This window comes from Sceloporus occidentalis, unplaced genomic scaffold, assembly GCF_023333645.1.
Source record: "Sceloporus occidentalis isolate IW3139 unplaced genomic scaffold, rSceOcc1.0.p SCAF_1, whole genome shotgun sequence".
Classification (NCBI taxonomy): domain Eukaryota; kingdom Metazoa; phylum Chordata; class Lepidosauria; order Squamata; family Phrynosomatidae; genus Sceloporus; species Sceloporus occidentalis.
The window spans coordinates 126,237,749-126,264,140 of NW_028316981.1; the positions used below are offsets into that span (position 1 = coordinate 126,237,749).

At 39.6% G+C, this 26,392-nt stretch overlaps 1 protein-coding gene and 1 long non-coding RNA gene across 4 annotated transcripts in view; one reads left to right on the forward strand and one right to left on the reverse strand.

Annotated features, from left to right (window-relative positions):
• Positions 1-3,201: 3,201 nt before the first annotated feature.
• The window catches only part of LOC149322102 (uncharacterized), a 64,744-nt gene continuing 41,553 nt past the window's right edge, over positions 3,202-26,392 (reverse strand). For both annotated transcript variants that reach the window (XR_016282092.1, XR_016282091.1), the window contains 3 exons: positions 11,282-11,449; positions 10,477-10,608; positions 3,202-3,643 (listed from right to left, as the gene is read on the reverse strand). This is a non-coding gene — a long non-coding RNA (uncharacterized LOC149322102). The remainder of the gene's footprint in view (positions 3,644-10,476; positions 10,609-11,281; positions 11,450-26,392) is intronic.
• LOC149322103 (myosin-3) overlaps positions 8,385-26,392 on the forward strand; it is a 45,841-nt gene continuing 27,833 nt past the window's right edge. The window contains exons 1-16 of one of the 2 annotated variants that reach the window (XM_089534679.1): positions 8,385-8,440; positions 10,190-10,401; positions 11,050-11,193; positions 11,276-11,432; positions 11,627-11,654; positions 11,768-11,882; positions 14,118-14,210; positions 17,117-17,180; positions 17,259-17,357; positions 17,773-17,876; positions 18,184-18,322; positions 19,370-19,488; positions 23,205-23,354; positions 23,808-23,978; positions 24,065-24,374; positions 25,008-25,084. In XM_089534679.1, coding sequence (XP_089390805.1) covers positions 10,198-10,401; positions 11,050-11,193; positions 11,276-11,432; positions 11,627-11,654; positions 11,768-11,882; positions 14,118-14,210; positions 17,117-17,180; positions 17,259-17,357; positions 17,773-17,876; positions 18,184-18,322; positions 19,370-19,488; positions 23,205-23,354; positions 23,808-23,978; positions 24,065-24,374; positions 25,008-25,084 — 1,974 coding nt within the window. In that variant the 5' untranslated portion in view covers positions 8,385-8,440; positions 10,190-10,197. The remainder of the gene's footprint in view (positions 8,441-10,189; positions 10,402-11,049; positions 11,194-11,275; positions 11,433-11,626; positions 11,655-11,767; positions 11,883-14,117; positions 14,211-17,116; positions 17,181-17,258; positions 17,358-17,772; positions 17,877-18,183; positions 18,323-19,369; positions 19,489-23,204; positions 23,355-23,807; positions 23,979-24,064; positions 24,375-25,007; positions 25,085-26,392) is intronic. The other variant, XM_089534688.1, reaches the window with a different exon arrangement.

Consider the following 26,392-nt stretch of genomic DNA (forward strand, 5'->3'; position numbering starts at 1 on the left):
CCAGCCAATCCAAAGAGGGAAGAACAGCAGGAAAACACACTTTTATGGCAAAGCCAAAATAGACTCAAAGGGGGGAGTGCCAGAATCATGTGCTTTATGCTATAAACAACTTCAAGAACAGGATGGGGCTTAGGGTGTTGAATTTAGGAGAACATGGTAATAAATGGACTGGATATTTGTTATGTGAGGCCATTAAATACCTGAATGTTTCATGCAAAATTTCTTTGTGGTTTTGAGATACTTGCGTTCAATATTCTTATGACACGTTGCTATCAAAAATGGCTGACAGAAAGGAAAAATTCAATTAGGTTGATATTGCTAATATGCCAGGTGTCTAGGTCATGTGTAAGCAAGGTAAAGTAATGAGATAGAACTCAGGAAAACTGGAATTGTAAAACAACACTGGAGACTTTATTGGAAATAAGCATGCTTTATTTATTTGCAACTCACAGGTATTCAGCTGACAAATCTTCCTAGAACAAGAGTTGTCCCCAATCAAAAACAATGAGAAGAGACACCAGAAGTCATTTATCCCAGTCCTCAAGTAAATCTAGAGCCTGATCTAAACCATCCATGACAGTCACCTATGCAGACTTTCTTTTAACAGCTCAAAAGAAGCAGGATAGATTCTTTGGTTTTGTTTGTTTGGCAAAGCAGTTTTAAATCTGGAAAATGCTTCTTGAGTTGTTATAGCTCAAACAGGATGTACTCCTCTTGCTCATAGAAATTTTCTTTTTTCCAAGAAAACATAATACAATACTACCTCTAATATAGATCCCCCATAAGAATACCTCCACAGCTATTAAGACATAATAGGTTGCTATGAGTTAAGGTTCAAACAGTGGATAGTTGCAGCCTGGATAAGTTAGTGAAAATGGTATCCTGCTGTTTGTTTATCCCTTAAAATATCTATTAACCCGTGATGTTATGCATCCCCTACCTTTTTTGCTCATTATAGATTCTGAGGGTAAAGATGCGAATGAGCATATACCATAACAACATGAATAAGTGATCCTACATGTTTCTGATAAAATGGGGATGCCATTTTCTAAGAAGCACATAATGTGTTGTCCAGCAAAAAAGGTGAAACATACAGGACTGTTATTGGTGGTGTTGATGAAATATGGAATATAGTTTACAGAAGCTGAGCCCTTTTGCTAAATTCTTCTAGATTCCCATCATGCCATTCAGCCATGCAATTCCATGGTATGACCTCATTTTGTTACTATTGCATTCTTCTTTTTCAGCAACATATAACCTTGCTTCTTAAGCATCTGCCTGCTTGTTACTGTGTCGATCTCTACCCATGCTGACCCTATGAATGAGGCATCTTGACGATTTTCTGTCCTCAGTGGTCCTGCCCAGTTCCTGCACACTTAGGGCCGTGTCCTCTTTGATCGAATCTATCCCTCTGGTGTGTGGTCTTCCTTTCTTCTTACAACTCTCTATCTTTCTAAGCATTGTCATCTTTTCTATTGAGTCATGACTTCTTGTGATGTGGTTAATTGCAACAGTTTCAGTTTTGTCATCCTGGTTTCTAGGGAGAATTGAGGTCTGATTTGTTTTTGGACCCATTTGCTTGTCTTTTTCGCCATTCACAGAACACTTCTCCAGAACCATATCTCAGATGAGTTAATTTTCTTTCTATCACCTTTCTTCACCATCCAGCTCTCACACCCAATAGTGATGGGAAATAGCATAGCATGAACAGTCTTCACTTTGGTGTTAAGTTGTAAATTTCTTGACTACAATTTCCCTTCCAATCAAGGATTGATCTAAAGTATGGGAAGTCTTTAACTATTTCAATTTCCTCATCATCTATACTGAATTTGTGTAGATCCACCATGAGCATTATCTTTGTTTTCTTATTGTTCAGTAGTAAGCCTGCCTTTCCTCTTGGACTTTCTTTAGTAACAGTTCCAGTAGGCTTACTACTGAACAATAAGAAAACAAAGATAATGCTCATGGTGGATCTACACAAATTCAGTATAGATGATGAGGAAACTGAAATAGTTAAAGACTCTTTTTAGAAGACTATGTAAACAATATTTTTTAAAAAATAATAAAATCTGGATTCAGTTTTGCCTTGAACCATTTGGGTTTATTTTCTTTATGAAAATCCTGGGTTATGCAAGTGGCTTTAGTCTTATTTTTTTATTTGGCACAACTTTGGATAATTTCACTTATTACAAAAATCCCTGCACTGTTGGCAGTGTCATGTAAGCATTAATACAAAACCGCTATGTTGGTCATAATGTGAGCATTTCCCCATGTGAACTATTGTCAGAGATATGCTTCAGTACATTAATTTCAATGGTATTATTCTGCTAGGCAGAGTTCGTAATCATCATAACCATATTATTATTTTACTGAGACTCATGTTCATTTCTGCCTACAAAAAAATTCTGAAAGGCAAGAAGCAATTGTTAAATCAGAGTCATAACTTGTACATGGTGTGTTGTGTGCTCTTAAGTCATTTATGACTTATGATGACCCTAAGGGAAACCTATCATGGATTTTTTTTTTGAGCTGAGAGTTTGTGACTTGTACAAAGTCACCCAGTGGATTTCCATAGCCAAATAGGGGACTGAGCCCTGGTCTCCAGGATTGTAGACCAACACTCAAACCACTACACTGGTTCTCTGTATATTGCCCATCATACGCAAATACAGATTAGAGGGAATAACAGAGCATCTCACTTGAGATGGACTACAGTGGGGTATCTTTAAGCCTTTTATTTCTTCTGCTACTAGTTAAAGCTGATTCAGCTTAGAATTTTGTTTTATACAATAATTTACAGTCTTATGATTGTCCTTCTGTTTTATAAATTGGGATTTGGGGCTGGGAGGTACTAACGTTCAAGTTGGTACATGAGCTAAGCAACCTTCCTCCAATTTATAACATGGACTCGTGATTTAAGCAGACTTATGTCTGGTTCAAAAAGCTGTCCCAGTACCAGGGGATTAGGATATGGTATGCTGACTGCTATACCAGTGCAACACCATGTAATAATACATTATACCAATATTAGAGTTCCAGACACATGACACCAGCACTAATGTTGTTGAAGGGTACCAGTCTCACTTAGTAAACAAGTCTAAACTGGTTTAAATCCTTCATAATTGTTTTAGGACTGCAGCTATAATAGCTTAATGCTGTTATTCAAAGAAACATGATAGGCTTCAATAACTGCCAATTACATTTCTCTGTATATTTGTATCTGTTTCTTTACTGGTGACTTGGTTATAGCAGGGATGGTTAACTGGTGGTCATGAAACCACATCTACCTCCCAGAAGAAATGTTATTTTGTTCTGATAGTCATAACTATGAAACCTTTATTACTAGCTATCACTACAGATTCTAACTACTCATGAGAAAAACTGTTATCCAGTGAAATACATTTTTGGAGTCCAGATGACCCCATTCAAGTTGTCTGTCTGTAGTATATATTAACAAACATTTTGTAAACTATCATCATGAAATGGCATGAGATCCATAGAGTTTAACAGCTGATGAATAGACAGCTATAGACCAGGCAGTACTCACTGTCCTGTGTCAAAGAGCAGGATTCTTAAAATTCATTCTTCAGATTTGTCACTGGGTTTTCTTCTTTAGTCTTAGCTCTCCAGTAAGTAGTAAAACCTGCTAAAAGACAGGGGAAGGGGGAGATGAGATACCTTTAGTTTCTTTGGAACTCAGATTCATGGTTGTTCTATTAGCAGTTGGAAAGCTCCCCATTTTCTAATTCTTCTGACCATCAAATAGTCCTACAAAGTTCCTGTCCCCACATCTGAAGCCTAGCATGAAATGGATGCTTCTTCTGGAACATCTCAGCTTTCCATGGACACCTAATACAAACGCAGCAGTACATTCAAAAGACGTTTGACCACCAAAGACTGCAGCTAAAAAAAGACCTCATTCTTCAGGCTTAAGAGGATTCTAAGAATTCATCTTTCATGAGGGATGTGATTGTTTATGGCCATTATTGGGTGACCTTACATGAAAGAAAGGACAGCATGCTCCTCAGTCTATCTGGAACCAGATGAAAGTGACTTGCAGGGCATGTAGCCTTGCCATCTGTTGTTTCTATCACTTTCACCTGTATCACAAACCACTTACCTTTTTAGTTAACGAAAACAGCATAGCTGTCCGTCTCAAAACTGGATTGCCATGTTGAATGCTACCCTGGTTTAAGGTTGAGGCTTTGTGTAGAATTCACATGAAGGTGCACACCAAATTATGTAACATTTGGAGATTGTACTTATATTATTGAACCCATTTGCTTAAGAAGGCTTCAGCCTAAGTAGATACAGTACTGATGTCAACATCCATCGAGTCAGTTTGATGTTTTCCTATTACCCTGTTATCAACAGCCCTGCTCAAGTCCTGCAGGCTAAGGGCCATGGCTTCCTTGAATGACTCTATCCACTTGTGATGCAGTCTTCCTTTTTTCCTACTGCCTTCTACCTTGTCAAGCATCATTGTCTTTTCTAATGAGTCATGTATTCTTGTGATATGTCCAAAATATGGCAATCTCAGTTTAATTATGTCAGCTTCTAGGGACTCTTCAGGCTTGATTTGCTCATCAAGTCAACCCATCTATTTGACTTTTTGTCAGTCCATGGTATCTGTAGAACTCTCCTTCAGCAACACATTTCAATTAAGTTGATTCTCTTCTTCACAGACCACCTTTCACAGCCATACACAGAAACTGCATATATGGCAAAGGCAATCCTGATTTTAGTATTTAATGATTCATTTTTACACTTGAGGATCTTGTCTAGGTCCTTCATGGCTGCTTTCCCAGTATTGTACATAACTCTTAATCAGGTTCCCGAGGTCTAGGTGAAAGTTAGGCACAGCACAGATACTTTTGGGAGTACCTCAACTACTGATGATGTGAAGGAGGTGCTCCTAATGTTTTGTTATAGACATACATAGCTTCATCTGATAGCCTGCTGAATTAGGTGATGGTGGTGGTGGGGAGGAAAACATTCATTAAAATGACTTCAAATCTTTAAACTATGGCTAAAGAACTTGTAGTCTTCCATATGTTGCTGTATTCCAGTTGTCACCAGCAAATGGTGAGAGAAATAACAGCAGTACTAGCTCATCAGTATTTGGAGGTCACAGGCTTCCCACTCCTGCTCTGAAGAATAGTGCCTTAAATGACAACCTGCCATGAGAACGAATATCAATATACTATTATCTAGCAATTATCTAACAATATTTTCCTTTTCTTGCAATATCTATCTATCTATCTATCTATCTATCTATCTATCTATCTATCTATCGTGCATTCCTGGAGTATTTCTTATTTATCTGCTGCACTGAAGCACAGAATGAGTTCTTAGGGATTACATGGAAAGCCTTTTAAGCAACCTTCTTGGTTGAAGTGATCAACAAAGATCAGATAAGTAGACTGCAATATTACAGTTCAAAAATCACTTACTAAAATCCCTATGCATTCTGTTGACCTGCCTTTTGACTTTATGAAAATGACTCCCTAAACTATGACTCTCTGTGATTCTGTAGAGCAGGGGTGCATGTGGCATGACCAGGGGCCAATTTTCTGCCCCTGGGACTCCCCAGGTACGCAGGGACCACCTACAGTTGTCAAAAAGGAGAGAAAATGGATAGACATCAACTGGGTTTGAAATGTGTTTTATGCTAAATGGGGTTGATGCTGCATCCTGTTTAGAGAGAGAATCACTTTTCCTGGAGAGACAATTTGGGGGGGGGGGGGGGGACAGAAAAATGAAAGACCATGGAGTCTGTCTGGACCAAACACCAAGAAAAATTCTTGCAGGATCATATGCAGCTGTAGGACCACATTTTGTCCCCCCCCTGTTGTAGAACACAGCTGCCCAGAAACAGTTCTTCCCCACCATGAAGGCTGGGTCCCCCCCCACCTCCTAATTTCTTTATTAACAGAAGAACTCAGATTCCCAACTCTACAGTTACTGTCAAGCCTTGGAGTCTTCCTTTGTAATATATTTGCCCTTAATTTCTCATCACTATGCTTTATGGCTGCTTTCACCAGCTGTCATCAATCTCCCTCCCCCTTGGGTGGTCACATAGTTGTAATTCTTTGGCATGCTTAATTAGGAGATCCCCCTGCTGTTAAGGAGAGTTGCAAGTCAGTAAAAAGCTCTAAAGGATAAGGAGGACAAACAAGTGAGTGACAATAACTAGACCCTAACAATATATTACAGATCTGTTCTGTTTATCTATCAAGGAACAGGTACTTCATTAATCCACTGGATTTGTATCTCACTTTTCAAGTACAGTACTCAAAATGAACCATAGTTCTTTATTTCTTTATTGTGTCTCTTTCCATTCAGTTACTCTTTCACAACTTTCCTCTCTGTTATTTTTCCCATGGCCTCCTTTCCACTGATAGGGAACCAATCTCTTGTGGTTCAGTTCTACACAGGTCACATGGATGGAGCTAATTGAGAATGAAGAATAACTCCCTGTCCCCCTCACCTATTTGGCTGATAGATTAACATGGGACATTATCACATGAGCCTCAGTCTCACCACAATCGTGATAGTAAAAGGAAATGAAAACATATCTGTTTAAGAGCATTCGTTATCACACGTCTTTCCAATAGTGTGATGGAGGTGCTTGTGCAATCAATGATCCCTTGTACTCTTTTCTATACTTCTCCTTAACCCTTCCTTCCCATCCTATGTTGTACTCAGTGTACCTTTTGTTTTGTTTTTAAATTTGTAACACAGTTTTGGAGTTATGTTAATGTAATTTGTTGTCGTTGTGTACCTTCAAGCTGTTTCCAACTTATGGTGACCCTAAAGCAAATCTATCATGGGGTTTTCTTGGCATGTTTCTTCAGAAAAGGAAATAAGAAAAGGAAAACAGCCTGCCTGTGAATAGCGAGAGGTAGAGGAGGAGAATCATGCCCACCATGTGACTGCCCAAAATGGGAACTACAATGGGAGGAACTTATCACACATGTAGAGTAATGGGAAAGCAGAGTGGTTGGGAACTTCTCGACAGGTTTTCCTGTCAATAAATAGGCCTGCTGTACCAACAGTTTGAAGCAAAGCAGCACTGAGAAAATAGCATCTTATCGCATGACATCATACGATAAGATGCTATTGTCCAATATCACTTGTGGTTTAAAAACAGCTAATAGCAATTGGTAAAAAAGGAGCCTGTTTATAATTCCCATGGTTCTGTTTCTTTACTGTCACTTTGTTGATCACTTCTATAAATGCCTTGAGTATATGAATAGATTACAGTGGGACCTTGATAACTGCTGGGGTTTGGTTCCAGGAACCCCCCCCCCCCCCACCTCCATGGGTACCAAAATCCATGGGCACTCAAGTCCAATTATATACAATGGCATAGTAAAATAGTGTCCTTTATATAAAATGCCAAAATAAAAGTTTGCATTTGGGAATTAAAATCCCCCTTCACAAGCCATAGATGGGTTGAATCCATGGATGCTGAATCTATGGATACAGAGATCCAACTGCATTTAATACCATCAGCCTAACTGGTGATAGTGAGTACAGTACTTCACAAGAAAGTACATGTTTTAACATTTGGGTTCATTCTGCTGGGAATCACAGAAAAGTATCTATGAGCAAATAATATTTACATATATGTTTTAGAATTGTGGTTGCTCTATTTTAATGTCTATACTGATACACTAGATATAGTGGATAACAGCCCTAATCTCAAGCTAGTAAAATACATGGATAGTTCCAACTCTTGCTCCAGTAACAGCCCCATACAACTGAGGAAAGAAGAGGCTACAAAATTGCCACAAACTTTCATCTGTCTAAGGGATCAGTCACCAGCTCTTTCCTGCAGCATTCTTAGTCTACTAGCCCCCCAAGACTAAGTCACCAGGATCTAACAGTTACTACCTCTGGCAAGCTATCAGAATTAATAAATAATGACTGAATTTGGTCACTTCTATAAATACATTTAAAAGGAGGGAAAAGTGTCTAAGTGGCAAGCATGCTATAGGGCTGGCTTCTGATTTCCAAATATAGAGAAGGGCTGAGCTAAGGGAAGAGTCAGAGCCTTTATAAGCTGATAGAGACTAAAGGTTTCTTGGTGCCTACAGACTATCTGAGGTAAGTTTGATGCTCTAGCTCTCTCCTTCTTCCCTAATTCTTTCCCTTCCGTGTACAGAGTTGCCCAGTTTGGGGAACATTGCTATTATTAAAATAGAAAATAATGATTGAACTTAGAGCACTGTCATTTGGTGCTGGGGGAAAGGTGGTTATCCTTGTTGTCTATTCTAAGACTTTATGTATGAGAAGATTGTAAAAAAAAAAATTCTCAGCTGTTCGACTGCCAAGGAATCCTGGATTTGTCAACACTTAAACTGTCTCCTCCTTTGCAGGTTAAACATTTCATCCAGTTCCTTTCTTCTTTCTGTTGGGAGTAAATTTTAAAAAGGTGAGAAATCAGGTGTGGCGATGGAGTCACCTCCATCATGTCCCTTCTGTGTGCTGTAGTTTTATCAGTCTGCTTCAGCTATAAGTTGATATGAATTTCTCTCTCTCTTTCTGTGTGTGTGTGTGTGTGTGTGTGTAAGAGAAAGAGAGGAGTTTAACTCCCTGCACTTTGACTATGATGTCTGCAAATTTTGGGTGAAGGGACAGAATTAAGAAATGCATACACCATCTCTTGGAAACTCTAATCTCTGCTGTCATTGCTTAATGCAATTCATTTTCCCCAATGAGATCCCTAATCTCCCATCAGAAATTAATAATAATTTAACTGAAGGCTGCTTTCAGCTGATACTTGAGGACTCTCTATTTCTCACCCATAACATGTACAGATATGGGTTACTCAACTCTGTACACAGAGACTTTTCTGTTCAGGCAACATTCTGCCATGCACAGGTGGCACTTCATAACCCAAGTGATTATATTTTTGCGCACCTGCTGCCCCTCAATATTCTAGCAGAGTGATTCCCAAACTCTGGTCCTTCAGGTGTTTTGGACTTCAGTTCTCAGAAGCCCCAGACATCTTGGCCAATGCTCTGGGATTCTGGGAGCTGAAGTCCAAACACCTGGAAGGCCAGAGTTTGGGAATCACTGGTCTTGCACATAGAAACATTAATCAGGATTTGACTATTTTTATATGGAATAATGGGAGGGTTAATTAATGCTGAGAACAGAAGCACTGCAAGTAAGAGTAAGGCAACCCTGTTCAGGATTTCTTCCTACTGTCTGATTTGCTCTTCTCTTCATATTCTCTGTGTCAATCTGGGGCCAGAAGGCATACTACAGAAGAGATATCTTTTCAACTGAGAATGGTGCCTAAGACATTTATGGAGCTAAGGAAAAACAGCTGTCCATGACAAGCAGCAGGGTGGCAGATAGATCTAACTTCATGGACTCCCTTGGTCATGACTGATGGGTTTAGATAGCATCACAAGAAAGGGTAATCTTGCAAAAGATAATATTGACAGTTGCATTTTCTGTACAATGTATGTTGTTATTAGGATTATAGAAACTCTTTCCCAACATTATAGAATTATAATGAAGTAACCAGTCAGGCTAAACTGTGCAAAGCAACTACTCTAGCATGCATTCATTTTACATCATTTGCATCTGCCTTCCTAAGTTATTTGAGCAGAATGCAAGCTTGAAAAATACTTCTAAATCTTGCTAGGCTCTTGTTGTTTTGGGCCTTCAAATCATTTCTGACATATGGTGACCCTATTACAGGGTTTTCTCAGAAAGATTCATTCAGCAGATGTTTGCCATTGCTTTCCTGAGTGGCTGAGATAGCGTGACTGGCTTAGGGTCACCCAGTGGGTTTCCACAGCTGAGTGTGGATTCAAACTCTGATCTCTGGGAGTCCTAGTCCAGTATTCAAATCAGTATGTCATGCTGGCTCTCAACCAACTCTATTTATATATATTAAAAAGCTTTTTTCTCCTTTCAAAGACTTAAGGCCCCAAAACCTGATTTGTAACAAAAAGCATTGATGACAAAATGTTGTATGTTAAGATCCTAGAGTTTGCATTTGTGCAATGATTTGTGCTCATGGATATGATACATCATGTGACAAACTGTACAATAGTAGGTTCAGAAGTAAAAACCATCCATGTCCAGCGGTATCTCAATACCATGTCTCTGCTTCAAGTGTCACAGGCTTAAACAGAACAGACCAAGCCTTCTCCATCTCTTTTAGCTAGAGCAATGAGCAGGGATGCAGAAATGGAGGTTTTCGGGGCAGCTGCCCCTTTCCTACGCAAATCTGAGAAGGAGCGAATAGAAGCTCAGAACCAACCCTTTGATGCCAAGACATACTGCTATGTGGCTGACCCCAAGGAGGAGTATGCCAAAGGGAAAATCAAGAGTTCTGAAGGTGGAAAGACAACTGTAGAGACTGATGATGGCAGGGTAAGCATCTAGTGTGTGGCATGGGTGGGTTGGTTACTTTTTTTCTCAGAAACCATTAATAAACAAAGAGCTCACCTGTTTCCCCTTTGTGGTACTGTACAATGGAGACAGTATTGGGTTTGGACATGAGAAATTTAAGTTAAAATCCTTTGAGGTCCACTGAGGCAAAAAAGATTCCTTGCAGCTTAGATGGTACAGTGGATTGTTCTGCAAATAAATGGGACAAGATGTGTGTAAAGTACAGTACATTATTTACTGAAATGAGTTCGTCAAAGTAAATACATATGAACTGAGTTACCCTGGTCTCCAAGGAAACACAATTTCTCTATAGTGTCTTCTTCATAACAGACATAAACTACAACTTCCAAGATTACTGAGCCATTCTGTTTATAGTAGTTAGTGACAATTGTAGCATTTTGAAAATGAGACTTAGTTCCTTGATTACTATAAAGCTTCACTACAAGACTGCATGCCCTTATCAAGCTAAAGGTAGGACCAGAGAAATACAGTAGTACCTGTAATTCAAGCAAAAAGTTGCTTAACAGACTTAAATAATGACAGCCCTGTTCATAGCAGTGAGTCTGTACTGACATTTGCACTGTCTCCTGGCCCTTTCTAATAGAATACCTTTTCCTCTTCACATTTCAGACACTGACTGTCAAATCAGAGGATGTATATGCTATGAATCCACCAAAGTTTGACAGAATTGAGGATATGGCAATGCTGACTCACTTGCATGAACCTGCAGTTTTGTATAACCTCAAAGATCGTTACAGCTCCTGGATGATTTATGTAAGTTTTCTTAAATGTGGGGCAATGGAAGAACTCCCCAAAGGGATAGACCATAATTATCCTTCTCCTGGTTTTCACGCAGACTTACTCAGGTCTCTTCTGTGTCACTGTCAATCCATACAAATGGCTTCCTGTGTACAATCCAGAGGTGGTGGCTGGTTACCGGGGCAAAAAACGTTCAGAGGCACCTCCCCACATCTTCTCCATCTCTGACAATGCTTATCAGTTCATGCTAACTGGTACGTGAACTTCAAAACTGAAAGGGGAATAAACCAACATAAGCAGAACAGCATTATGGAAACTATGATGACAGTATCAGTCTCTTTTTAAAAGAGTATCGTATTCTCCCTGTTTCCATACAATTAATTTAGTCATTGTCAGCAACTGCCTCTATAGCACTGTAAGCATGGTATTTTGCCTTTCTTTCTGACAGATCGCGAAAATCAATCTATCTTGATCACGTAAGTAGGCACTTCAAATTTGTCTGCCTTTATTTTGGCAACGCACAGTTGTGGCATAGCTAATGTACTCATTTTTTTTCTTTACAAATGCTTAACTCAACTGTTCTTCACAGTGGAGAATCTGGTGCTGGAAAGACTGTCAACACCAAGCGTGTCATCCAGTATTTTGCAACAATTGCAGCTACTGGAGAAGCTGGCAAGAAAAAGGAATCACAATCCAAGATGAAGGTATGATCAGTGGCTCAAACCACAATAGAGTTAGGCTTTATGAGCCCTTTACAGAGAACTCTAAAGGGATCTTAGATTTACTGTCCAGAGAGGCCCTTCTCTTTGTCCCACCACTTTTTTAGGCTCATTTGGTGGGAACAAGGGAAAGGGCCTTCTTAATGGCTGCTCCCAGACTCTGGAACTCCCTCCCTAGTCAGGTCAGTCCTTCCATTAGCAAGTGAAGACATTTTTATGCCATCAGACTTTTGGAGACTGACTGAAGTGGACTTTTAATACTGTGTGGTGCTGTTTTTAAGGTTCACGTGTAGTCTTTTAATGAATTTTAATTTGTTTTAATATTTACTGTTTTAACTTTATGAACTAATTGTTTTTAAATAACTTTTATATTTATATTATATATTTATATTTTTATAGCTTTAAACTGCATTTTTTAAATATACTGTTAGCTTTCTTGAGTTTCATTATTGAGAGAAAGGTGGGATATAAAATAATAATAATGATAATAATAATAATAATAATAACAATAATAATTCAAGTAGTTGGTCTCAGGATGCTTCAAAATTACCCAGAGCTATGGACAGCGACGTAGCTGATAGGAAGGCCATATCATCTTCCCACCATCCAATTACTTCATTTTATAATTTATTTGTATCCTGTTTAAACTTTGTAGGTTACTTTGAATCCTAGTTCCAGGAAAAAGGGCAGGATATAAATAAAATATAAAATAACTATATCATCCAAGCCATTGTATTCCCGATCACCATGTAGGGATGTGAGAGCTGGACAGTGAAAAAAAGCAGATAGGACGAAAATTAATTCATTTGAAATATGATGCTGGAGAAGAGTGCCAAAAAGACAAACAATTTGATCCTAGAACAAATCAAGCCTAAACTCTCCCTGGAAGGCAAGATGAGGTTGTCATACTTCAGCCACATCATGAGAAGGCAAAATTCATTAGAAAAGGCAATGATGTGGGGAATGTAGAGAGCAGTAGAAAGAGAGGAAGCATGCTAGATGGATAGATTCAGTTAGGGAGATCACAGGCCTGAGCCTACAGGACCTGAGTGGAGAGGTAGAGGATAAGGGGGTTTGGAGAATTCTCATTCACAGGGCTGCCATGAGTTAAGGCTGACTCGAAAGCAGCTAACAACAGCTATATATATAGTATTTTAACTATCTATCTAGACCTATTTATAACTAAATATAACATAAAATAAAAATTGAAACACATAACTATTTTATTATCATCAGCGTAGTTTACGTGCAAAAGGAATTTCTTCCAATGCGTCCGTATTTTTCATAACATAGATAACCTGTTAAAGATGTAAACCTATAACAATGGAGCCCTTTGACTAGTAAAACTGGGACCCATCTGGAAGCAGTGAGTTTCAGATGCTTGTTTGCTTTCAGGGAATAATTACTATATCACCTGTATGAAACTATTTTGCCCAGAATAGTCTTTATCCTAAAGTGAATAAAACCTGAATCAGAATCCCTTAAGAAACTAGGGTCCTCTGTTCTTCAGCTTTGTCATGCTTCAAGATCTAACTACCCATTTGATTTTACACATAAACTGGAGACAGAAGCAAGTTGAAGAACTGTTTTGATGAGGAATTAGTGTGAAAAACAAGTTCTTAGCAGTAGTGATTTGAATCCACCAAAGGTGCACAAACACTGCATCCCATTTGCAGTTCCAGCACACTTGCATTGACCCACACTAAATGTACACAAAATGTAAATAAACAAGAAAACATAAGTATGTATTTAAGACTGCTAAATCCACTGAATACAGAATGAGCCTCATTTAACTTCATGATATTAGCTTGAAGTTGGCTTACTGCTCTGTACTTATACTTCAGTGCTCTGACTGATGAGAATTCCAAAGGTTGAGGCTTTACACACATAGTTTTGTTTCCTTGAATGAGTTCACTGGAGGTTTATGACATTTGTGTGACATGAGCAAAACACTTGTGAAATTAAGATTGCAATCCTAAATCCATTTACTGGAGAATAATACCCAATGTAACTTTGTGGTACTTACTTCTGAGCAAACTTATACAACTGTGCTGCAAAATTCAGTCCTATGCACATGTATCTGGGGTAAGCTGAATCAAACACAGTGCAATTTATCTTTGAACAGATATATACAGGATTGTGCCATGAGAATCCATATGGGTTCAGTTGCAACTATATCCATTGTCTATCGTTTTACACTTTTTTTCTCCATTTCAACAGGGGACACTTGAGGATCAAATCATCAGTGCCAACCCTTTGCTGGAGGCCTTCGGGAATGCCAAAACTGTGAGGAATGACAACTCCTCCCGCTTTGTAAGTGGCACAACAAACTGTAGGGGTGTGGCTTTTGTTTACAAACAACTGTACTTTTCATCCCTTTCATACAACAATTAGGCTTGGGAGAAGAAAGCTGGTTCCAATGCTCGAGGGAGCAGCTTGAGTGGGGAGGTCAGGACAACCAAAATGGTGAAAGGTCTGGAAACTATGCCCTGTGAGGAGTGGCTTAGGAAGCTGGGTATGTTTAACCTGGCTGGAGAAGAGAAGGTTAATGGGTGGCATGATGAGCATGGTTAAATATTTGAAGGGATGTCATATTGAGGATGGAGCAAGCTTGTTTTCTACTGCTCCAGAGACTAGGATACAAAGCAATGAATTCAAGCTACAGGAAAAGCAATTCTGTCTAAACATTAGGGATAACTTTCTGATAGCAAGAGTTCTTCAACAGTGAATGAGAGTGGTGGGGTCTCCTTCTTTGGAGGTCTTTAAACAGAGGCTGGATGGCCATCTGTCAGGAGTGTTTTGATTATGTCTTCCTGCATGGCAGGTGGTTGGACTGGATGGGCCTTAGAGTCTATGACTGGATGAAGATAACTCTTCTCTTCTTGTGTATGGTGAACTTTCTTCCACTTTCACAGCAATTGGACTTGATTTCAATGGAAGGCTTCCCCTCCCTGCAGCCTAATTCCTACAAAGGAAGCATGTGTCTGTTATATGTTGTATGATGTATGTATGAATCTATGTAAATGTGTGTGTTATGTGTACATGGATGAATTGATCTGTGTTATACGTAAGAGAGAATATGTATGTGTGGTCTGCATATCTTACAATGTTTCACATGTAAAAATTGGAACATGTGCAGCTGAGCAACATCAGAGTGTGGTCAAAAGAGTATAGCAAGGCAACAACAGGGCAAATGTTATTAAGGGGAATGCACAAACTACTGTTTTAAACAAAGTTGCCTTGGAATACATGTACTGAATTTAGAAAAGATGGGGGGAAATGGGGATAAAACCCAAATCAATCAATTCAATACTCTCTGTGTGTACACAAACATCTTGATTAACAATATGTATAATGTTATATAATACATTATTATAAAATCAAAATTCCTTTTTTAAAAAATCAGGCCTAGTTCAAAATTACATCCCTGGTCACTGCATGTGCTTTATGTTCACACTCATCCACTCTTCCAATGCACACTATACATCATACCAAATCCCATCTTCCTCATAATACTCATTTGGTCACACTGAGCTAGTCATAGCCTCTTGGCTTAATTTCACCGGTTTATTATTAGACTTAAAATCTATGGAGAAATAATGTACAATAATTTTAGCTTCAAGGAATAAATGGAAATAGTTAAGAAAGATATACTACAGTTGGAGAAAACATAATTGTCAAAAGAAATCAATGCATTCCAATGGACTTTGAGAGAAAAAGAGAGAATTAATCAAACGAAAGGGTGCGGGGAGAAGAAAACTGGGAAAACTAGGACAGAACTGAAGAGGGGTGTATGTGTGATATTTTCAAATCAGGAATGCTTCTTTGCAATACTGATCCTTTTTAAATACCAAAGAACTATTGACAGAGATCAAATCTTTGAGTGCCTGAAGTGCTGAATCCTTTTTGCTCTGGAAAGGGCAAGATGCTGCCTCCTCCTCTTGCCTGCTCTTCACTGGAATACAATTCTCTCTCCCCATGCACTGATTAACTGTTAGCACCTTTGAAGTCATTTTGCAAAGCTCTAGCCAGCAGTTTACAGGCTGACAAGACAAATGTGGGACATTTTAAAACCAGCTGAGAATCCAAGAAAGCAGATTAGCCACGGCCATCCTGTTTGATCCATGACAACTGGAAATTATGGGTGTGTGCATGTCTGGAATGGTCCTGACCACAGTTACTTTGAAATAGCCCTCTATTACTTTGTTTGCACCTACGGTTTGTATAGCCCTCTGGCAGAGATCTGGAAGGTTAGCCAGATGGGAGTGTGGGCCTTGGGGCAAAGACACTTTTCCTCTCTTGTTTCCAGGTTCCAAAAGTCACCATCAGATTTTAGATCATATCATCTATTTCATGGTACAGTGTTTGATTGCTCATCAAAGTGTTATACTGGGGAAAGCCCAATTGGACGAAACTAGCAGGCTTACATTGTGGATAAACTGTAAAGGACTTAACTAGTGACAGATCAGAATTTGCAAACAGATTTCTCAAACTCACAATCATTTTGGCTAAGCTGAACTCCATTACTGAATGTTTTTAGGGCTGGAGTGTTGATTTCATTTTAGCTCCTGAAGCCTCCTTTCTGAACAGGAAACCTTGTCTCATTTTTTAAAAAATACAACTTGTATTTTGATGTCTTGCAGGAGAGGGAGCAGAGCAGTGCACATCAATGGTGCAGGTGGTAAAAGTCAAAAGCTGAAGTTCAGCATCTCTCTTCTTTTTGTCTTTTATGTGAAGTGAAATGCTTTGTATCTTTTCGGGAAATCCTTGTATGAAAAATGTTTCCTTTGGGTTACCAAAACATAAAAACTAAACATAGATCTAATACCCTCCAACTGTCCTGATTAGTCCTCTGTCACCCCACTTTTCATCTGCTTTTAAAATGTCCTAATTGTTTTCTTCTCTTCCCACTTTCTCTCTTTGTCTTCAGTTTACTTCACTTGCTGCAAAGTGCCAAAATAGTTTGCACTTAATTAACTGAGCAGGGGCAAGAGAAGAGGACTGGTGGAATCTTGCCCTTCCTAGTAGGCTTAGGCAAATGCAAAGTGCTGTGGTATCTCCTAATTTGTCTGTTCTTCCTCATGAATAATTTTTATCTTGGTCACTCTCTGATGTGGGTTGACCACATATGACCTAGCTTTCATCTGTGCAATGTTGGAAGGTATGCTATTTGAGTTTTCTGATTTCTCTAATAGCTATCACATCTTTCTGCTCCTCAGGGCAAATTCATTCGGATTCATTTTGGTGCCACTGGGAAACTGGCCTCTGCAGATATTGAGACCTGTAAGTACCTGGATCAGAATGTAGTCTGATTGCTTATTAGTTTTGGCTTACAAGCATTCATGTGAATTTCTCTTGCAGATCTGCTGGAAAAATCAAGAGTAACTTTTCAGCTGAAGGCTGAGAGAAGTTACCACATTTTCTATCAGATCATGTCCAATAAGAAGCCAGAACTGATAGGTAAGTAATTTTAATTTATTGCCTTCCTGAATTTCATGGACTGTCAAGTAAGACAAAAGAGAACATGATTCAGTATCACCAAGTTGGAAGAGACCCCAAGACCCATCCAGTCCCATCCTGCCATACAGGAATACACAGTCGAAGCAGTCCCTACACATGGCCATCCAGTCTCTGTTTAAAAACTTCGAAAGAAGTAGACTCTAGCACACACTGAGGCAGCATGGTGGAAACTGTTGTCCAATTGGAGCTGCTCAGAAGAAATTACATTTGGTTTCCTGACCTTTTAGGTGCCAATCTTACACAAACTTACCTAGGAATAATGGGGTTTGCTTTCTAATAGACTGTTAATCTCTTTTTATATCTGAATTCAGGCTGTCCTATTCTAATTAGTAGAAGTATTCTGTTTGTATTTCAGAAATGCTTCTCATTACAACTAACCCTTATGACTATCCATTTATAAGCCAAGGGGAGATATCTGTCCAAAGCATTGATGACCAAGAGGAGCTAATAGCTACTGATGTGAGTGCAAGTCATGATTGTTGTTGTTTGTTGTTGTTGGGTGCCTTTCACTCATTTTCAACATATGGTGATCCTAAGGCAAGCCTATCATGTTTTTTGATAAGATTTGTTCACATGCCGTTACATGTGACTTGCCCAGGGTTACCCAGTGGGTTTTATGGCTGAGCTGGGAATCAAACCCTGGTCTTCAGAGTCATAGTCAAACCCCTACACCTTGCTTGTTTTCAAGTATAAGGACTTGTAATTCCAATTAATGACTAATCATTCTGACTAATTGTTGCATGAACCATTTCCCTCTGTGATACAGACAGCTATAGACATCCTGGGCTTCACTGCTGAAGAGAAGGTTGGGATCTATAAACTCACAGGGGCAGTGATGCATTACGGGAACATGAAGTTTAAGCAGAAACCACGAGAGGAGCAGGCAGAGCCTGATGGCACTGAAGGTAATGGATCTATTGTACAGTATATACCCACTATTCAGAAATGCTAGCTTTTGGAGCTTGTGGATAACATGAATTTTAATGAAAGATGTACAAAGCATTCCTGGAATGGGCCATTCTAATTATAGGAAGAAAGAATTTCCCAGATGTTGGTATATTTCCCGCCCTTAAAAAAATATAATGAGTTTCTTGGGATCTTCTCATTGCAAATTGATTTTTGTTTTTAAAATTGCTATCTTGATTGAGAGGCATAAGCTAAAGATGAAAAGAAAGATTTAAAAGATGCTTTCAAATCCTTTAGGGCTCTTTGCCGGTGTGGGGATGGGGAGAAATAGAAAAGTAAAAGGTTCATCCTGGCTAGATGTTGAAGCTGTGAGATCTGTTGGTAGCTTAAAATTCCCACAATAGAGTCTGCAGACCTGTAGAATTGGTTTAAGGTGTGTTGATAGCAGGTTTCACTTGGTCTACAGATAAAGCTTTATCTATAGAGAAGGATAGAGCCAATTATCTTCACATCCTCTGAGCTGAAACCTGATGCAAATGCTCCTTGAAAAATCCTAGAGGTTTGACAACTCACCATTTTAATTATACTTTAGTGATCTAATAAGTTATCAGACTGGCCCAGTTGTGCTTTTGCATTGCAACCATGGACCACACAGTTGTGTTTCTTTCCCTTTTTGTTGTTGTGGTTGTTGAGAGGGAGAGAGAGAGAGAGAGAGAGAAGAAATGAATGAACTGAATGAATAAAGGGGTGAAGCTTTTCAATCAAGGTGTTCTTGTTTGTTCTGTGGAAGATTTTATATGGGACTCAACTTTTGAAAGCTAAAGGATAATAATTACTATTTTTTAAAAATGTGGATTAGACATCTGTTTGAAAATGGGTTCAAGAGATGCCTTACATTAGCTCATTGTTGTGCTCTGACCAGAAGTCAGAATAGCCTCTTCTTTCTTCAGATTAGTTCTGCCACAAACTTCACTATCTACATCACTCAGGACCCTAGATAGTCTGAAAGCATTTCATAACCATTTGCTTCTCATTCTGTTGTACAGAGGCTGACAAGACAGCTTATCTGATGGGCCTGAACTCTTCTGACCTGCTGAAAGCCCTGTGCTTTCCCCGAGTGAAAGTGGGGAACGAATATGTGACCAAAGGTCAGACTGTAGACCAGGTGAGTGCATGCAGCAAATTAAAAGCATTTGCCAACTTTTGTGAAGAACCTTCGGGCATGGTACATTTCTTTTCTTCAATATGTTCTTCAGTTTAGGATGATCAGTTTTGGGGAAAATTCTGGTGACATTGCTCCTGCTTTAAATCAACGTTAGAATGCTATTTTTAAAAGGTTATGTTTTTGGATAGCCAGGAATGAGAATTAGGTGAGATGTGAAAATATCTGCAAGGATATCCAGCATTATTGCTACCTTCATGTAGGCCCCATTCTCACTGGGCCATTTACCCTGGAAGGAACTGGGCAGATTTGGATCCCCCCTCTCGAATCTCTCTGGAAACGAGTACCCACTACCTTTTACCTTGATCGGGGTAATTTACCCCTCTGAAGTTCACATTTGCGGTACCGGTTTAAAATGAAGGCTCCTTTGGTAGCAATCAAATTCTCTTCCGCTTTTGTCGGAGGTGATGTCTCCTGCAGCCATTGGGCAATGGAAGGGGTGCTTTCCCCCCTCCTTTTAAAAAAAAACTGGCGGCAAAGTGTGCATATTCTGTCAAATGTAAAAACCTCCAGGTGTGTGTGTGTGTTGTGTCTATTTGCATCATTATGCATTATGGCAACCCTAAAATGACCCCATCCTGGGGTTTTGTTGGCAAGATTGGTTCCGAGTAGAAAGGCATGGGTTTCCGCAGCCTTCCAGCCTCCCCTTTGCTTCCAGCCCAATGCTACAGCCCTTGCCTCCCCCCATGCCATGCCATCCTGTTCCCATCATCATCATCATCATCATCATCATCATCATCATCATCATATTTCCTTGCCCCAGAATGCATCCTCTTGCTTTGTTTTCCCTCCTTGCGACCTCAGAATGCACACACATACATATGTAGCAAAAGCATTCACATATTGTATCAATTTACCAAATTGAATGGGAAACATTTGTAACATTCGCATTAAATAAAAGCTTTATTTCTAGCCCGCCTTTCCAGAGATCAAGGCGGGTTACAATGGTGGATTTTGCAATCCAACAACATACAATTTACAATAAAAACATTGTCAGAAATTTACAATTACATTATATAAAACATTATATAAAACAACAACAACAACAACAACAATTCCAAGCTGGCAGCAATTGTAACAACGGTGAGGGGGAGAGGGATCACAACAGGGCTATTGGGGGTATGCCTGTTTGAAAAGATACGTTTTCAGCCCTTTTTTAAATTGGGCTAGGGAGGGGGTCGAGCGGAGCTTGTCGGGGATCGAGTTCCAGAGCTTAGGGGCTGAGGTGGAAAAGGCCCTTTGTGTAGTGATGGCTCGTCTAGCATCTGGAACTCTTAAGAGATGTTTATCACCCGATCTGAGAGTGCGGGGTGGATTATATGGAGAGAGGCGGTCCTCTAAGTACCCTGGGCCCAAGGCATTTAGGGCTTTATAGGTGATAACCAACACCTTGTATTGTGCCTGGAAGCGAATAGGCAGCCAATGTAGATCTTTAAGTACCGGTGTTATATGGCTGGCCCTGGAAGATCCAGTGACCAGCCTTGCTGCCATATTCTGGACCAGTTGAAGCTTCCGGGTTTGGTACAAGGGTTGCCCCATGTAAAGCGCATTGCAGAAATCCAAACGAGAGGTTACCAGAGCGTGTACCACTGTTTCAAGGTCCCCCCGGCCCAGGTAGGGTCGCAGCTGGCGTATCAACCGAAGCTGATGACAGGTACTCCTGACCGTTGCATCCACCTGAGATGTAAGGTGAAGCGATGAGTCCAGGAGCACCCCCAGACTGCGAACAGAGTCCTTCAGGGGAAGCGTGACCCTGTCTAGGACAGGTGGACAAATCTCCAAACCTGGACCTGGGGAACCTATCACAAGTACTTCCGTTTACTCTGGATTCAGTCTGAGTCTGTTTTCCCTCATCCAGCCCATTACCGAGTCCAGACAAGCATCAAGAGGAGAGATGCCATCCCTGGTCACTGCATCAGTCGGAGACACAGAGAAATATATTTGTGTGTCATCAGCGTACTGATAACACCGCGCCCCGTGTCTCCGGATGATCTCTCCCAGCAGTTTCATGTAAATGTTAAATAGCATGGGAGACAGAATGGCTCCTTGAGGGACACCAGATGTAAGTGCCCTCTTATCGGAGCACACGTCTCCCAGCTGCACCATCTGGAACCTGCCCGAGAGGTAGGAATGGAACCACTGGAGCGCAGTGCCCCCAATTCCTAACTCTCGCAGGCGTTCCAGAAGGATACCATGGTCGATGGTATTGAAAGCCGCTGAGATGTCCAAGAGCACTAACAGGGACACGCTACCCCTGTCCATGCCCAGACGGAGATCATCGACCAAGGCGACCATGGCAGTCTCAACTCGCCCGGAACCCAGTTTGAAATGGGTCTAGATAATCAGTATCATCCAAGATCGATTGAAGCTGGAGTGCAACTGCCCTTGTAGCATTCAAATCTTACACATAATAATAATAATAATAATAATAATAATAATAATAATAATAATAGACTTTTGCCAACTGAGATGCCCTGGAGGAAGCAAGGAAGTGAAAGGCAAATAGCACAAGCACACACACACACACATAGCATTCGAATCTTACAATAATAATAATAATAATAATAATAATAATAATAATAATAATAGCCTTTTGCAAACTGAGGTGCCCTGACGGAAGCAAGGAAGTGAAAGGGAAAAACAAGCACACACACATTCTATATATGTATCACCCTGTAGCAAAAATCATCTGACAAAAATAGAAATTAAGAAATAAAAAGAGAGAAAGCTGCTTGCGAGAGGGAGGCATGTTCCGTTCTCTGCTCTCCCTCTGACCATGCCTCCCCTGAACTCTCTGGCTCCTTCCTTTTCCTCCTCTTCCTTCACCCGATGAATGGGAGGCATGTTCTGCCCTCTGCCCTTCCTCTGACCTAAATCCCTCCCCTGAACTTGACCCAATCATGATCGGGGACAAGTTCATATTGACAGAACCTGTTTTTTTTAAAAAAGATACAGCTTTTACTCCACTTTCAAAAGACCCGCGCCAAGGGACATTTGCCCCTGAACGGGTATGAAAGCCTCCAATTCGCCTGTGGAAGAATTGGGGCCAATATGAACTTCCCGTGGTTAATCTGGGTTCTGATCCGGGGTAAAAGGTTGTCTGAATGGTCCCTTAGATAATCTTTTAAAAAGATGAATGCTGGGCTTGTTCAACTTGGTGAAGAGAAGACTGAGATTGAGGGGTGACATAACTGCACTTTTTAAATAGTTCAAGGGTTGTCACAGAGAAGAAGGGACAGGTTTGTTATCTGCTGCCTCAGAGGGTAAAACTAGGTCTAATGGTTTTAAATTAAAGGAGAGTAAATTTCAATTGATCATTAGATGGGATTTCTTGACAGTAAGACTAGGTCAGTAATGGAACTAATTGCCTAGAGAGGTGGTGGGGTCTCCTTGTCTTCAAGTCTTCAAGAAGAGGATGGACAGACATCTTCTACTCTATATTCTTCCCTTTTAGATTTGGATTCCTAGGATAAAATAACATTATTTATTCATCGAAGGAGGAGCTCAGTGTAGAATGAATTGATATTTAAGCTACTCATTTTTGTGATGATTTCTGAGCTAGAATCAGTCAGTGTCCATTTTATCTAACACTATTATTCCTGGGCCAGATGATGTGACTTGCTTTAGTAACACTGGTGTTAACTCTGTGCTAATCTCAGGTGCATCATGCTGTCAATGCCCTTTCTAAATCAGTGTATGAAAAGCTATTTTTCTGGATGGTGGCTCGTATCAATCAACAGCTGGATACAAAACTGCCCAGACAACACTTTATTGGAGTCTTAGACATTGCAGGCTTTGAGATCTTTGAGGTATGTAGATTTATTTTGACTTCTTGACCATCCTATATGAACTATCATTTGCTTTCTTCACTTCTTACCAGAGAATGGCTACAAATGGTGACACAAAGAGTTTAGATAAGAATAATTTTATTAAACTATAGACTTTTGCTATCTGTGGTGGAAAGACTGGAATAAGTTTTGTACATTCGCTTCCTTCTAGGAGAAGGAATGGTCATCACTCTACTAAAACCCCAGAGAACTGTTAATAAAAGAAAATCTGTTACTGTTCCCTGTGGCTGGACATATCAACATGACTAACTTGCTTGCAATTTTTTAAAAAAGAAACGCTTAAACTGTTTCTTCAAGGCTAAAGTTATAATAATGGAATATATGCATTCCACCATGGTTATCATTCAGAGGCCTAAGGCAGATGTGCATCAGCTTTGTGAACATTAATAAAACATGTTTCTTCTTTTCTCCTAGTACAACAGCTTGGAACAGCTCTGTATCAACTTCACTAATGAGAAACTGCAACAGTTTTTCAACCATCACATGTTTGTTCTGGAGCAAGAAGAATACAAAAAAGAAGGAATTGAATGGACTTTCATAGATTTTGGAATGGATTTGGCAGCTTGCATTGAACTTATTGAGAAGGTATATTGGAATATTGTCTTGTAAATAAGTATCTGCTTCAGCAAAAAATACATCTGGAATAAATCTATGTTTGTTTTTCAATGTAGCCAATGGGCATTTTCTCCATCTTGGAAGAGGAGTGCATGTTTCCTAAGGCAACTGATACTTCTTTCAAGAACAAGCTCTATGATCAGCATCTTGGAAAATCTGCCAACTTCCAGAAACCCAAGCCTGCCAAAGGCAAAGCAGAGGCCCATTTCTCCCTGGTGCACTATGCAGGAATTGTGGACTATAACATTAGTGGCTGGTTGGAGAAGAACAAGGACCCCTTGAATGAAACTGTTGTGGCGCTCTATCAGAAATCATCCATTAAGATTTTGGTCAATCTTTATGCCACCTTCGCTACTCTAGAGGATGGTGAGTTATGGTAACACTTTGCCCTGTCTTGCAGCTCATTTACCTTTCTTATCTCTGAACTGTGTCAATTCTTACTTCATATGTGATTAGAATGTTAGCCAAAGTACCCAATGACTAAGCTAATTAGAGGGTAAAAATTAAGTTTACAAACATGGTACGTAACATTCAAAACAACAACAACAAAAAAAAACAATTGAGGGAAGCCTTCGGTTTAATTTTATGTTGTCAAGGTTGTAAACTATTTAATTTGGTTAGGGTATTTTGTACAATGACTGTGAAGAGAGTAGTAGACTGAAACCAATAAAATGAAATAAAACTACAGAAATATATTAGCGTAAAGACCAAAGGCATACAATAAAGAGAATCACCTGGAAGTTGTAAAATTTCTTAGATAATTAGCCACATGGATTTTCTTTTAACTTTTTGTAACGTACTATCTGTATGGTATTGTATTACAAGGGATATTAATTATTGTACAAGAGCACAAGGAATCATGAAATTAAAAAATGGTATGTAAAAAGTGTAAAATATATTTTATAAAAAATAAAGATTATAAAAATAAGAACAAAAAAAGAGCTAAACTGGATCTAAAAAAAAATAGACAGCTAATTATTCTTATATCCTACCTTCCAGCAGAAGGGGGTACTGCAAAAAAGAAAGGAGCCAAAAAGAAGGGATCATCTTTCCAAACTGTTTCTGCACTTTTCAGGGTAAGACTCACCGATGTCTATAGAAAAACAGAGCCCTGCTCATGTTTGGAAGTGTGTTGGTAAATTAGTGATATCTATATCTATATGTGTGTGTGTATCAGGGTAGACACCAAAGCAGCCTCTGAGCCACACCACCTCTGAATTTTATGGCCCTTGATTCCCCCATCTCCTGGAGCTCCCCAGTTATTATAAATGGCATGATTTTCAGGCAATATTCACCCCCAAAACCACAACAAATGGGTGAAAATGCCCTCTCGTGCCTCCACTGCATTTTTTTCTTTTTTGGTTGTATAGGGGCCAAAACAGTGACTGGAAATGATATCACATCACATATTTTAAGTTGACGTTTTGACCAATATACAGTCAGAAAAAGAGGCACTTTCAGGCAATGCAGTCCCTGGGAGTAGTGAAAATTTTCCCCTACTGCATGTACAGTTGCTTTTTCCTGATATATATGGAATGTCTATGTATAGACAGATAAACTTTTGTGTAAGTACTGGGCTGCATACAATATTGTGCTGGTACTGCAACACTTCTCTTCCTTTCCTTCCTGTCCTTAGTGTAGCCTTAAGTGCCATGTGCAAATCATGGCTAAGAGTTTCCAATCCCACATGGGAAGTTGCAGTGGGAAGAGAACAGGCTTCCTCTTAATTCTTCAGGATCTTACTGTTCCACCAACAGAAGCAAACATCGGATCCTACCCATTGTCAGTAATATTATTTTAAATAATAGAGTACTATAGATGTGTCCACCTAAGCCCTGGAGAGTCTGAACTAAAGCAAGGATTCTATCACCCAGAGATATCGCTGACTTTGATTCCTTGGCAGAGACTGTGATCCTTGGTGGAGACTGGCAAGACTGAATTAGCCATAAATCTTAAGAGAGAGTATATTGTATTAATCTAAACTTTATCCCTCTCAAAATGCATTAAAATGAATCTGAAAATGTTTTTTTAAATACTACAAATATCTTGAGGCTCTCTGAGACAGATTACTGTAACTTTAACAGTATTGTGATATTGTTTTTGCATATACAGTCACCCCCCCCCTTTTCGTGGGGGATCCATTCCAGCCCCCCCCCCCCATTGAAACCGGAAAATTGCCAATATTCAAGCCCCATTGGTTTGAATGGCAGTGTGCACCACGGATACTTGGCCCATTTTGTCCCCTTCCATCTTATGCCTGAGCATATGAACGGGTGAGGGACATGGATTCCAAGCCCATGAAAACGGAGAGATGATTGTATAACCCTTTAAAAATGTGTTAATTTGAAATAAATGCTTATTAGATTTAAAGTTAAACTGTTCAA